This window comes from Kogia breviceps, chromosome 5 (genome assembly GCF_026419965.1).
Source record: "Kogia breviceps isolate mKogBre1 chromosome 5, mKogBre1 haplotype 1, whole genome shotgun sequence".
NCBI lineage: Eukaryota > Metazoa > Chordata > Mammalia > Artiodactyla > Physeteridae > Kogia > Kogia breviceps.
The window spans coordinates 42,187,550-42,202,613 of record NC_081314.1 but is presented as its reverse complement, the minus strand read 5'-3'; the positions used below and the strand labels follow the sequence as shown (position 1 = coordinate 42,202,613).

At 36.6% G+C, this 15,064-nt stretch overlaps 1 protein-coding gene across 2 annotated transcripts in view; it reads right to left on the bottom strand.

The window, feature by feature from the left end:
* The window catches only part of TIPARP (TCDD inducible poly(ADP-ribose) polymerase), a 28,763-nt gene that overhangs the window by 10,868 nt on the left and 2,831 nt on the right, over positions 1–15,064 (bottom strand). For both annotated transcript variants that reach the window (XM_059065591.2, XM_059065593.2), the window contains exon 2: positions 13,795–14,751. In XM_059065591.2, the coding sequence (XP_058921574.1) occupies positions 13,795–14,711 (917 nt within the window). In that variant the 5' untranslated portion in view covers positions 14,712–14,751. The remainder of the gene's footprint in view (positions 1–13,794; positions 14,752–15,064) is intronic.

Genomic DNA, 15,064 nt, shown 5'->3' with positions numbered 1-15,064 from the left:
TATGGGTTTTGTTGGTTAGTGTGACACTCCAGATTGCTCTTGGAACATTTGTTTCAAGGACTGTTAATAGGTATTCTGGACAAAAAGCATTCTGTGGTCAAAAGTTTGAAAAACTTGGTTAAACAAAGTTAAACAATTTACTTACTGCAGCCACTCCTCAGTCCCTTTAATATGCTAAGGTAGATATTGAAGTACCATGATGAGGGCTAGTAGGTACCCTTCTAAACCTATGACAGTGCTCTCCCTTTTACCCATGAAGACCTATTAACATCTCTCACTAAACACCCCCGCAACTATGAGGGAGAGAAAATATTTCCCACCCTCCACCCCAATGTTCGTAATTTGTGAAGTGAATCACGTTCTGTTGGAAAAAAGAAAAAAAAAAGTCATATACCAACTGATGGTGCCATGGAGCACGTAACTTGTAAAAAGCAGTATGTTCCTTTAAAAATTCCTAAAAAGCTTCCAAAACCCTAATTTCTTGCTTAATTTCAAGTTAGGATTAGGATGCTTAATTTCAACCTAACTAGTAGGATGTAGTCTTAAATGGAACATACAATTTTAAGTGTGAAATGGGAAGACAATAAAATGTAGTTTACATCACATTTGAACACTACTTCGTTTAAAATTATTTATGGCCAAAATGAGTATTTAATCCAAAATTTTAAAAAACATTTCTGGGAAATTCTTCAAAAAAGAAAAACACTGAAAACTGGAACCCCTATACCTAAATTAAATTTCACATCAAGTTGCTTTAAACAATTTTTCCTTAACTTTAGGAGAATCTGATGTTATCAACTGAGTGGAGAGATATTAACCTCCTTCTCCCTGTTAAGATCATTTCCAGTTTCTAAACAGATTTTCCTATTTTAAGTTTATTTCCCAGTAACTGTTCCTAATTATGAGTTAACAAATCCTCAGTATTTTCTTTATGGAGTTCTTAGAAGAACAGTCATTATGTTAATAACATACATTATAATATAAACAGCCAATGCTTTTTGCTATTAAAGTATCAGATTTTATTCTGGACATCTCTCTAGAAATTTCTGTTTACTCCTGTATTATTAAGACTTCATAGATAATGATTTGCATGAGAAAGACATCTAAAACTGCAGCTTTTGCTACATTCTCTGTGTACTTCAGTCCTTTGGGCATTATGAAATTTTTATTACAAATCCTAATTTACTACAATCAACTGTTCTGTGGATTGATGTTATCAAAGTACTGTTTTAGCTCTATTTGATTTTCAATATGCTTTAGTAGACTTGAAAGAGACAAAACAACAAATCTGAAAAACATTAAATTATCTTTTTATAAGATTAATTTTACCACCTGTTCTCCCTTAAATAGGGAATCCTTAGAAAGTCCAAAGCTGGGACTTCCCTGGTAGCGCAGTGGTTAAGAATCCACCTGCCAATGCAGGGGACATGGGTTCGAGCCCTGGTCCGGGAAGATCCGACAGCCGTGGAGCAACTAAGCCCGTGCACCACAACTACTGAGCCTGCACTCTAGAGCCCGTGAGCCAAAACTACTGAAGCCCATGTGCCACAACTACTGAAGCCCACGCGCCTAGAGCCCATGCTCCGCAACAAGAGAAGCCACCGCAGTGAGAAGCCTGCGCACCAAAAAGAAAAAAGTAGCCCCCACTCACCTCGACTAGAGAAAGCCTGTAAGGCAATACACAAATAATTAAGCAGATGTAGTCCCTGGCTTCCAGGGCTTCAAGAGGGAAATAACTAACAAAATCTAAAACCAAAGAAGCAGTACATTTGCCTATCTAAACTCATCAGTGGCAAGTACACTCTGGGAATGAGAGGACAAAGAATAGAATGAGAGGACAAAGAATAGAATAATGCAGCATTATGGGAGAGGAGGTGGCTACTCCTCCAGGAATGGATAAAGGTCAGGAAAAGTAAGAGGCTTTCCAGTATCAATCCAAGATAGCTTTCTGTAAGAGAAAGAATTTTAGGAATAGTTTAATAGGAAATAATTACCAGTAAGTGAAGGTTGTGTGGAAGAACAAGAAAAAAAGAGTTCTTCAAGCATTTTGCTTGAAGGGTAGGGACAGGGAAGGACAGGAACAGAGAGCTGGGAAAGGAAACCTAAACAAGGGTACATAAGAGATGAGAAAATGTGAACAGGGTATATAACAGACACTGTGAGAGATGTTGAGCCATAAACTAAGGAGCTAAGTCGAGAGTCTCAGAGCCTTAAATAAAGGTTGGAATTTAGAGTATTGAGCAGATTGTGGTAAAAGGGCAAAGTAGTAAATACAGGATGTGTAAAAACTGAGCAACAGAGACAGTGCTAGAGATGGGGGTGGAGGTGGGGAGGATAGGGCTTCCTAAAGGCAAGATGCAATCATCCTGGCAGATGAGAACCCTATCTGACTTAATGGTAGCCCTATGAGGGATGGCCAGAAAAGAGCGAGTATGGGAGATAGCCACTGGGCAGTAGGATTTAGATTTGGTTAAATATATCATGTGGCTACAATTAATCAATCTGGACTCACCCAAAATATAACCTTATCATGATGAATTAAAAAAAATATTGTGAACAGATTGCTGATTTTTGCTTTGATGGGAAGAATGAACATGAACTGTTGAAATACTAACAATTCTGTGTCCACATGCTTCACCAACAAACATACCACCATATATACAAGAATCCAGATACAAAACTAGTTAAAAATTCTGAAAAGGACACCCATTCTCATAATTTAGATGCTTTCTAACAATGGTTTTCTTCCTACTTAACAAATACCTTGACATACCAACATTTCCAACATATATTATCAACACATAGAGCACCAACACCCACACTAAATCTGAAAGTCTGCCCCACACACCATCATTTCTTCTATGTATATTTCAGATACTAAAAAGTAAAAAGGGCCTGCGATATAAATAACAGAGCTGTAATGAAAACCAAAACTATTAAATAATAGTTGCTGAGTGAAACAGAAATTAGGACATGATCTCTTTGCTGGATAAATAGTTCTTGGGACTATGCATTTGGGAGCTCAGGAAAGTGTAACCATTTTAGGCAATTTCTCTATAAATTGTTTGAAACCAAGAAAGAAATGTGACAATTGAAAACAAACAAAAGTAATCTTAAGTAGATACACTGATTAGGCACTGGACTACATGTTGGGATAAGAAGATGAAAAAGGCAAAATACCCAAAAGTCAGTGGGGAGAGAGAGAGACAAGCAAGCCCTGTGGCACAGTGTGAAATGTGGCACAAAGGTGGTCTGGAACAATCCAGAGGCAGAGGGCCTAACTCTGCTGGGAAAGGGGTCACGCAAGGTGGTCAAGGAAGGTGTCCCAGAATGGATGAAATCGGAGCCACGTTTGGCCAGCCACCAGGCAGACAATGAGAGGCAGGACACCACATGCAGAGTGATTGACATGTGTAGAAGCCAACCAAGCGAGGCACAAGAGACCCAGAGTGAGCAGCACATGCAGTTCATGCGGGAGGTCAGGGTGTATGTGTGTGTGAGTGGGATGATAAGAGATAAGACTGGACTGGATAGGCTGGCTGGGGCCAGATAATGAAGAGCTTTGTTTGCTAGGTTACGAAGTTAGGACTTGATTCTGTGGGCAGCAGAAATCACTGGTGGGTTTCACAAAGGGTCAGACTTGCCTTTTATAAACGTCACTCCAACAGTAGTGGTATGGAGGACTGATTTGTTTATTTTTGGTAGAGGAAGGTGGAGGAAGGGTGGAGACAGGCCCTTATTTGCTAAATATTTATTAGCATGTTTATTATTAATATTTATTATTCTATGCTTAGCCACCTATAGCTACTAGAACTGCATATACGGCAAATGATGGTAGAGAACTCAGGAGGTAGCAGGGAATGAGATGATTTGAGGGTATTTAAGAGTTAGACTCTAACTGCACTGAGGGGCTGAAGGGAGTAGAAAGGGTCCAGGATGTGTCCCATGTTTCTGATCTGGATGACTGGATAACGGTGCCATTAAATGAAACAGGAGTCACAGGAGACAGAAAACATTTAAGTGGGAAGATGATGCAAATAAGATATAGAACTCAGACTTTATCAAAGGTCAATTAAGTATAAAGTTTTCTGGACGCTACTCTGTACAGTTTTAACCAGGTGGGTTAGACTTCAGAACCTTGGCTTCCTGCCTATAAAAGTTAACTGGTTTCTACAAGGATAAACCTGTGACCTCAAACTAATCAACACCCACCCTCATCAGCTGGATTAATCAGACACATTTATTACTATGATGTAAAGTGAAAATGTCTCCCCAAACTAAGGGTCATAATGATAGAAGGCTAAAGATCAAATGCAATATGGAGAGTATTTAGGCTCTTCTGCTACAGACTTGAGACAGGCATGACAGATGGGGTATGTTTGCTGCCGCTAAAGAAATTTCACAGGCGCACGAAATATAGCTGGCTTTTGATACCTGGCTTTGATGTTTCCAGGAACTCATTTAGCAATGTTGGAATATCTGGCAGATCCCTTCAAATATATTACAAGGTGATGAGAATCAAAGCCATGGCATATATAATACCAACATACTTTGTGACAGCAGTGTAGTTATTAAACTTCAGAGGACTATGTACTCTTTCTGCTTTAGAAGCATAGTAACTGTCATTTATTCTGTTACTAATTAAGACTTTTGCTAACACTGACTCGAATAAGCAGTGCACAGCTATTTGGGGAGGCAATAAAAATTATCTATAAAATTATCTATCTTCGTATGTTGCCTATATACAAAGCAGTATCTTTCAATATGTACCAGAGGTTAAAATTCTCTACTTAATTTCTACACTATGACATTGGGCCCTGGTAACAACTGGGTTTTCCCCTTTGTATCCAGAAGTAGTTGTAGACACAGACAAACCTACAAATCAAAATTGGGAGTTTTTTTTTTTTTTTAATTATTTTGCATATGGCCCTCAGTACTTATGAGCAGACTAAGAATCAAATGTTGACTCACAATTAAACCTACCCAACTCTAAGGAGACCCTGACCTATTCAAGGCAGGATTGCTGAGATTTAGATCACTCGGTAAAACAATTAACATTAAACCTGGTTGATGGATTTACCTCAAAAGATTTCTGGGTAGGTAAAAATATTCCGTACTTTAAGAGTCAATGAGCTTCTGGGGATCAACATTCTTAGGGCAAACTTCTGGCTGTGTGTGCTGCTTTCTTGGTCCCTCCTAGGACATCTTCGAAACAGGTGAATGAGAAGGCAGTAAGTTAATGAGTGGATGCTGTGTGGAACCACATTCATTTGTAAACCCCATGTTTGATTTACAAATTGTCAGACATATAATCTGAGGTATTAAAGTGATTCTAGAAGTGAACACAGTGAAATAAAAACAAGAGGATAAGAAATAGGAGAAAAAAGGCAGCCAGGTAGGCTTTCTAAATGAAAGGATACTTGTTTTTAAGCTTTTATTATTCTATATTCTCCAAAAGCATGTGGGGAACTAAACAAATATGTGTAACAGTTTATTCTCAAAAAACTCTGTACTAAGACACGGCCATCTGAGTACACCTGTTTCCTAAACGCCTAAATATATCATACATTGAAGTCCCCTCTACCCCGTGCAACCACTTAAAGCAAATTATAATAGCCACCTGAGGAAGAGAACCTACTAAAACACTGTTATGTTGGGCTTTTATTTTTTTTTAATTACAAAACTATCAGTTCAAAGCAAAGAATACATAAGAACTTTTTAATACAATGTGGATAAGCCTAAAATCTTTCATAAATAAAAATTATGCTTATGAGATCAGAAGATCTCACTGCTATCTATTTATGGAGACACGGGCTTAAATTTTGCACACTGAAGACATCAAAAATGTCATACAGCCTTAACTTTTATCCCAGTTCAGTCACATGTCCTGAGACTCCTAGAAGGTAACTTAAGTGAGACATACTTCTCAACCATGGCCTGAAAAGGAAGTGAAACAACTTCTACAAGAACAGCTGGGATAGAAAGCACGCAACAGATTAAAAAGAAATGTATCATGCCTTATACTACCTTAAATTATGCAGTTATTGCTTTTTATGAAGATGAGTAAATACTCCCTTTAAGTGAAATATTTTTAAAACTGAGAGGTTTCTATCAAGAAAGGAGGTTACCTGTCTCAAACTGGACAATAAAAAATGTCTGCTGTGTTCTCAGCTGATTAATTAAATTTTGTTTATATGAAATTTGACGTTTAAAGTGGGCTGAAATATATTTACTTATAAAACTTTTCTACATAATTATAAAATCAGTTGTATGCAAATGCTAAAATTTTTTAAAAGATAATTGTTTTCAAATAACTTCAAACAATTTGGAACTCATTTACACATAAATGAAATACTAATTATAAGTAATTATCATAAAATATATCCCCTAATAACTCCTAGTAAGATACAATCTATTAGCTTATTTCTGAATTGACTTTTAAAATTATAATCAAATCCTTTTTATTTAAAATTTTGCCTTGTCTTTTTCCCCAATTAGTACAGATAAACTAACTGATAAGTGAGCAAATCAAAAATATACTCATTGATGGCTTATCATGAGAACCCAGATATAAGTAAGAGGCTCTTAGCATGAGAGACTTAAAGGTATACAAACTATATAAAGAATTTATCACTGTCTGAGAGTTTTTAAAGCAAATTTCTGAAAGAAAAATAAAGACTTCCTACAGAAAACATATTAAGAGAATTTTTTTTATTGTCTAGGTTTTGTAAACTATGACCACAAAACCTTTCAAAAGGGTCTTAAGTCAGTAACTTTTCCTAGGGGAGAGAGATTCTACAAAGCCAAGTTTCTCTTTCAATTTTATCAATTAGTTAAGACAGTCTAAATTAATTTTTAATAACAAATTAATTGTATCAATAGAAGACTTTACACAAAGTTTTTGATGTGTGAAAGCATTTCTGACAATCGGAACATCAGAAGGCAAGCAAGCTAAGTTCCTCCTGTTTCACATACTCTACCCCCCCACCCCCTGCATTCAATGATGTCTTTCTTTTATTACCTTGGAAGGCAAACCTGGTATTTCTCCTGTGCTTATTTTTATTCTCACAATGCCTGGAAATGAAAGAGCGAAGCCAGGTGACAGTCAGAAACCAAAGACCAACCGCAGCAGGAAATTACTTAAAGTATTTTGTGCCATTTGCCCTCCCTATGCCCAGATCAGCTGCAGGAGCTTTGATGATCACAGGGTGCAGGCAAGATTCTGAAAGCACATGTACTACACTGCAAGCAAAGTTCACCCTGGGACCCCTACCCCTGCCATTCTTCCCTGACTATTCAGTGCTGGTAAAAACCTAGAGCAAAGAAAGTCACACAAACTCTATGGCTATATGTCAAATGAGAGGGACAATTTAAGAATCTCTTAATCCAAAAAGGAAACAAAAAATTAATGTAATAAAGAGAAATTCCTGTAAATGTGGCTTAAACTAAACAAAAAATTAATGTAATAAAGAGAAATTCCTGTAAATGTGGCTTAAACTAAACATTTAGTTTATGAGAAGTGCTAAGTTTCAACATAAGACTATTCACAAATCCTTCCTTAAACTCAGAAGCAATAGCACCAAAACAAAGGATATCTATTTGCATAAAGAATACAAATTTCCCGATCTCTTTCTCAGATAATTTAGTCACGAGGGATTCTAATACACTCCTCACACATTTTGTGGCACACATACTCGCAAATCACTAGTTTCTGTAGAATGTGAAAAGAAACACTTGCTCCAGCATTCCCACTCTCATACATGTTTATCCTTTCATTGTGATGACCATGCAAAGGTTCTTTACTGGTCAAGTGGGTGTACCAGTAAGTAAACAGCAATAGCAGAGAAAGATGGAGGAGACAGACACATTTTGCGGCGTGGTCACGGCAAACAGGAATGCTCAGTTAACTCCCTTCTATGCTTGTCGTAGCAACAGCGACTGGACAGGTCAGCAAGGAAAACTGGAATTTTCATAATCAGAAGTTTATTAATATAAGCAACTTCTAAAATTTGAGTGCCTGATCACAGAATTAGTCATATTTATTTAGAACAAGACTGCAATACTATCTTTTGCACAATCAAATATATATCAAACTACCAAGCTAAATAAGTGGAATTTATTTTTACCTAAAATCATTTATTTTCAAAGACTTCAAAATGTATTTCAGAACCCATCCCTTGTAATTTAAAATCCCCCTATTCACAAGGAATTCATCTACATTAGAAATTTGAGGCTTTCAGTTAATGTGTTGGGGACTGGGCTGGATTATGTTTAACACTTACAGGGACTTTTAATAGAGGCAAGTCTGTGCAGTATGATCCCTGGTCCCTAGAAAGCACTGCCATAAATACAAAAATAATATTCGGTTTTGTTAAGGGAGTTCCTTCATATTTAAAAACATGACTTGTTTGCTCCTAGAAATGAACTTTAATTAGAAATATTTTATTCTTTTGTACAGTTTCTGTTTACGGTGTTGCAAAGTACAGTTCACCTCAAGGGCTTAAGCTATTACCTAATGATTTCAAGCCCAGAATGAAACACAAAATGGCTCAATCCTCAGCACTCTGGTATCTTCCAAAGATACAAATATCATTCATATTCACTTCCTTTTAGCTTAAGACTCTCAGACTTATTTAAAGAGAAACTCCACTGCTTTTACAAAGGGAGTTTCTTGCAAAACTTTACCAGTGTCCAATTTGAATCAGCCTTACAGAAAGTTGTTCCAGGATAATCAAGAATCATCTTGTAGCTCAAAAGTACTTAAGCTTTCCTTCCACAAAAAGGCAACTACAACTCATAAACAGGATACTGGTAATTATCAAAGGTTGATGACCTAGGTTAAGAGGATCTCAGGTCCTATTTTAAATGTGATCAAAATTATTGCCATTAGACAAAGGATGCAGAATCTGGTGGTCTCAAATCAGGGGATGAGATATAAGAGGCCATAGGAAAACAGTCACCATCTCAGATGGCTGGATTTTAGTAGAATTCCATAAGTAGTCAAGGTTTGTAAGGGCTACATATTGCTTTACACCCTTTAGAAATAGCCCCCCAAACCCAGTATGAAACTAAGGATCACTAAGATGAAAGATGTACCCAGATGGAATTTATGAATTTACCTTTGTTTTACGGTAGAATGCAAATCTAGAATCTAGAACTTCTAGTGTAACAATGGAAGTAGTTTTACAGGAACACAGTAATCAGTCAAAAGTTGCATTTTTTGCATGTTCACATATGCAGAATAAAGTTTTAAATGTTGAATGGAGCTATTATTTTTTTGTTTATTTACAATAAAAAGTAAAAGCTTTAGAGTCAACTCAATGAGAAAATGTATAATGAATGTATCACGCAATTATTTTTAGGAACTGTGAGATAACCTTGTAAGTTATTTCCTCCAACTGTCTGATTTAAAAGTTACACATCTTTGCAAGATTCATTTTCATTACCATGAATATATCAGGAACAGACTGACCCCAACCTGAAGCCAGGTGACAGCTGCTTCAAAAAGTCTAATCTGCTTAGAAAGGGAATAAATGAATGATTGCTATTGATTCCCATGACAGCTCTACACAGACCCATTAACTTCCCTGGATTAGTATAGACAGAAGCCAATTAGTTTTATTTCATATGTAAATAGCATCATAAAGAGGTACAGAAAATAATTCACTGGATTGCTCTCTCCTAAAGCACAAGGCACATATTTTGAAAGTCACTTCAAACACAGTTCTTGCTTATGGAGCTCTTGCTTTCTCTTAGGCAGGAATTTTTTAAATAAATTCAAACTCATCCAGCTGTGTATATTCAAGAAATACCAGAAAGTCACAGGCATAGTAAGTTTCAGCTGTTCTCCTCTCTCCAGTATTATCAATAACACATAATGAGTTAGTTCATACATCATCACAGCTGTGCAGGCCAGAGCTAACTTGGCTAATTTAACTATTCCAGTAGAGTTCAGTCAGGAGCTTGCTCTACTCTAGATAATCCACTCTGCAAGTCATATAGAAAAGAACAGCATATGCTCTTTATTATCACTAATATGCAATTCTCCTTGTCTTCTTTCACAGAGTCCCTGTGAAGTCTTCTAATGGTATTGTCCCTTGGACAGTTTTTAAAAAAACAAACTTCTAAGAGCCACCAGCAATCAAAATCACTCAAAACTAATTAGCTAAGGCTATGACAACACTCTAGGCTTAAGCTATAAAATTTAAACTCCTTTTTTATCAATAAGCTTTAATTCTAAAGAGGAGAAAAGAACTGTCTTCTAAGAAAAATTAACCATGGAGTCAGAGTTTGCAACTTTCTTCTTCATCCTCCCCCCTTTGCAGGAAATTCAAAATTAGAAATAATCACTGGTCATATTTTCACTGTAGGTGAAATTACCTACAAAATAAGGTCAGCACAGTGCCTCTTCCTTATGGGCGATAATAACTAGAAGACAATTCTGGCACACTTTAAAATGAATGTAATGTGAAAACCAATGGTGATAGCAGTTGCTAAAGGGAGATTTGCACATCCTCCACAATTTCAATTATCCACAACAGTATTCCGCAGAGTTACCGAGACCCTTTTAAAACTGCTTAGTCCTGCCATTTAATATCATTTTCTACTAAGCATGAGTGCCTAAACTGTCAGAGACTATGTTTTCTTAATGGAAAACACAACATTCGATGTTGTTTTCTTAACTGCTTATCTGGAATTTGGAAATTCTCAAAAGCCCATCCCATGTGCAAAAGCCTTAGCATCTAAATATGGGGAGTTCATACATACAACTAGTTTCCAGTTAATTTTGCAGATGTACAAAAGGAATGAGAAAGCAAAGTGGAATGGTATAATTTGGGGTGAAGGCAAAATTGGAAAAGAGTAATTAAAATAATTTCATTATAATGAACCAAGTAGGCACTTTTATTATTAAAATCCTGTTTTTACACGTGTCTTTAGTATCTAAGCATCTTGACTAAAGAGTTGGAAGGCACCTGTGAACTTATCTAGCTCAACTTTCCTTCCATTCACTCTTGAGAATAAAATGAACACTGCACATCTAATTTGGATTAAGTTAGATGTTAAATCCATTTGCAAAAACCAAAGAATTTTATCTACACAGTTTGAAACTATGAACTTTTGTCTCTGCTAGAGACTCAGAACTATGAACTTTCCCCAAGTTCTGCACAATGAACTATTATGGGTATAGTATATAATAATGATTTACCAAGTCATATAAAATGCTGAAAACAAGTGGGATAAACAACTGCCATTCATCACTTCTGAATCTAAAGACTGGTTCGACTTGGGCATATACACAGCTGAACACACACTTCCTGGTTATGTGCAATCTGCACAGATAGACCAGCTTTACAGGCCTGACCACAGAGATTAATAGCTTTAGCCAAATAATGTGGTAACCATGTGAACCTGGGCTGCTCCAGCTTGTTTGTGAATCTCTCAGCAAGGCTCAACATGCCGTTATCTGCATCTTGTTGCCAGGAAACACAACATCGCTTTGGAATACAAGGAAAACCAGGTTGCAATGACTACAGGTCAACTTCCCAAAAGCCTAATTTTTGACATTTTAGCTATCTACAATCTTATAAAATTTCTTACTGTAGCACACAGAGAACTTCACTCTACTAGTAATTAACTGTTAATACTTTTTGCCATTTTTATCAGGGCAGGACCACTTATAATAATGCACTCATACTTCTCCTCTCAAGTGTCAAATAAACATTAATTTACTTCCTTAAAACTGATCCGGAAATCAAGCACTCACTGCAACTACTTTATAACTGATCCAACAATGAATGCGTATGGGCTTTTATCTGTGTCTATTCTTCAGCAAAGAAATTTTACGAAAGGATAAAATACTCAGTGTGCTGCTATCCTAAGAGTTCCTGGATTTTCTGGGAATCAAAATACCTGTCTTGCCTTGCTCAAGGTAACAGAATGTAATGTGTTGGACAATAATCCTGCTAGTTTCTTCCTGAGCAATTCAAACAGATAGAAACTTAATGTACCAAGATGCTGAAGTGCTTAGCAGACTGGAAATTTGCTTTATAAGAGTGAAGTGGGAGGCCACTGTTCTGCACAGTTTTGCAATCTGGAGATGGAAGGATTAGAGTGGCTTTGAGAGTATATAAAATTAATTACCCTTGACATACCAATCAGAATTGCTAGCTCATGAGCAACAGAGATTTTGGACAATACCTTATTAAAAAGATTTTTAAGACAAAATGGAAAACATTTTTCTCTTCCAATGCTGGCTAAAAAAAATAAGTCAGAAGTACTTAGCTTTGTTACAGGATCTGAGAATTTTGCTACCCAAGCAAGACAGAATCTTGAATGCATTTACATTAACAAGAGAATGCATTTATGATCAGGAAAACTACATTTTTGATATAAGCTTTACTTTTATCCAAAGAGGTCTTCTACATAATAACGCCTTTAAACTTGGGCTTTATATTGTTTCTCATCTTGTTCCATATGTCGCTTTTGAAACACAAGACGCAAAATTCCAGTCTCATGGTAATTAAGTTGCTAAAAAAGACACATAGATATGTGTACTATACAACTGAAATATTCAAAGAAAACCACCTAGCTAATACTAAATGGGAGCAAGAGAAGTTAAACAAAGACCAGGTTACTGCAATGCCAACAATGCTCTGGCACTGTTAGAACACGGAAGGTTAACATCAAAACTAGTAAAATGAGACAACATGAAAATGGTTCACTGCCACCATTTGCCTTCTAACTCTCCAGACACTTGGGTAGTGTAACCTGACTTACCTGTGAACAAAAATGACTCTCCACAAAGTTTTTCTCCTGAACTTCTGGATTAGGATAGTCAGCCTACTATTTTAAGTCCCTTTATACTACAGGAGAAACAACTTAGGAATATAAAGATCAATGCTTATTATACAGCCATTTTTGCACTAGCAACTTTACATGTGGCAAGTATTATTTTCTCCACTTTCAAGTTCATTAAAGAACTGAGATGTGGAAATTTCAGTTCCCTATCAGTGAATAATGTTTGGACATCCATAAAAGAACCAAATTATTTATATACATGTCTTGCTTACAAAAACATGAGAATAACTTTTTTTAATGTAAATCACAAACAAATATGTCCATTAACATAAATTTTCCCTTCACTCATTGTTAAAAGATTCTTTCAGGTTTAAAAAAATACCCTGAGTTGTGGAACAATTTATCTGTAAGATAAACAGAATAATAAAATTAATGGTAAAAAGCTTTAAGGAAACTGAAAAAGAGATTTAACATGTTTCGGCATGATTCAGAAGTGTGGGAGGTACTTCGGAATCATTCACAGAAAAATTGTTTGGACCATTTAAAATGTAAAGAAGGCCACAAAAATCTCCAAATAATACTATTTTCCTTTAAAAAATAGGAACTACTCAATATACAAAACTTTAAAATTAGATAACTTAGGTATTCATAATTTATAAGATTCTCCATGGATTTTCTTTCAAAAGCAAGCTCTCCTGTGTGATTAAAATAGTATTTGATTCACAACACTCAATGTATATGCAGCTTCTCAGTCACACACATATCGCACAGAGTGACATTTGAATTGTTCAAATCATAAAACCTTCATTGTCTGGTTAGATAAATAGCCTGCATTCAACTGCCATGAAAAATCAGGATAGCATACAGCCAAAAGAATAACAGTAGAAAAAAAAATAAAACCTGTTAGGTTACTACTGAAAGAAACCACCCTACTAAAGCCTCTTTACCTTCTCTATAGGATTTAACAATAGCTTTAAAGTAGTTATAAATACATACCCATACTTCATTCTCATTCTGTCATTCTCTGGGTTACAGTAAAATCTTTCCAAGTGCTCCTGGGAATCATTGGATACACTCTGCCACTTCTGAGTAGTTGTCCTCTTGATCTGCCAATGATACGGCAAGACCGTGTGGTGCTTCAAACAATCCCTGCCATAAATACAAGTGCCTTGCAAAAAGTCCATGCAAATTTCAATTCCATTCTCTTGGTGAGTGTGGTACTGTAGCTGGTTCACCAGCTCAAACACAAGGTCAAGGGAGGCCTCTTCACTTTTGTCCTGAAAGAGCTCGGTACTCAACTTATCACTGGTATCCAAAATGTACTGGATTGTAAAACTGTTGTCTTGGAAAACCCCTGGAACGTAATCCATGACTTTGTCTATGCAATCAGGACTAGCAGGAACATCACTTGAAACTGGGTGCAAAAGGTCAGCCTGGAAGTGCCCTGCTGTAGAATCTGCCACTGTCCCACTGATGGTTTCTGATGGAAAGCTATGATCCTGGATTGGAACCACTTGTTCAGGATCATCAGTGGTAGGATGGGCTTCTGGTATCTGGCCCCCAACATTTGTTCCATCAGGAATCAGGACAGACATATTGTCTTCTGCTGGTGGACACGATGGATTGATTTCCAAAGGTTTTTTCACCATAGGTTCATGTAAGCTGCTCTCTTCTGCACTCTGATTTCTAGATCTAAAAACCCCATCAAGTGAGCCAGATTCTAACAAAGTATTTAATATTGGTCTCAGAGACCTCAGGGTTCCGGCTCCCAATCTCTTCTGATCCTTTTTCTTAAAACAAGTCTTCAATGGAGTGATCTTCTCAGAGAGTCTCATTTGGCATGAAAAGTCATCAGGAGGAGAGGGAGGCTGCACTACACAGTCTGGCTCAGGTTCGGTGGTTTCCATTTCCATGATGTGGATTAGCTCCAATTGCTCCTCAGTCTAAAAAATCCTACCAGGAAAGGAAAGAAGATTATTTACAAGCTGACAACAACCAAATCCTATTCATTCATCAATGTGTTTTGTTCTAGTCTCTAAGTCCCTGAAATCATTCCTCTTACACTGTATTTCACCTTTACAGGTCAGTTTTAAATTTTACTGAGAAATCAAGGCTCCAAAGCAGCCAAGGTTATTCAAAAGCCCACAACAGGTAAAGGTGAAAGAGAGACAGTATCTTCCAATAGGCTCTTGACATTTATTTTTGGACTTAATATACGATTTGTAATTCTGCTGGGGTATGAATTTTTATAGTAAGTCTAGGATGG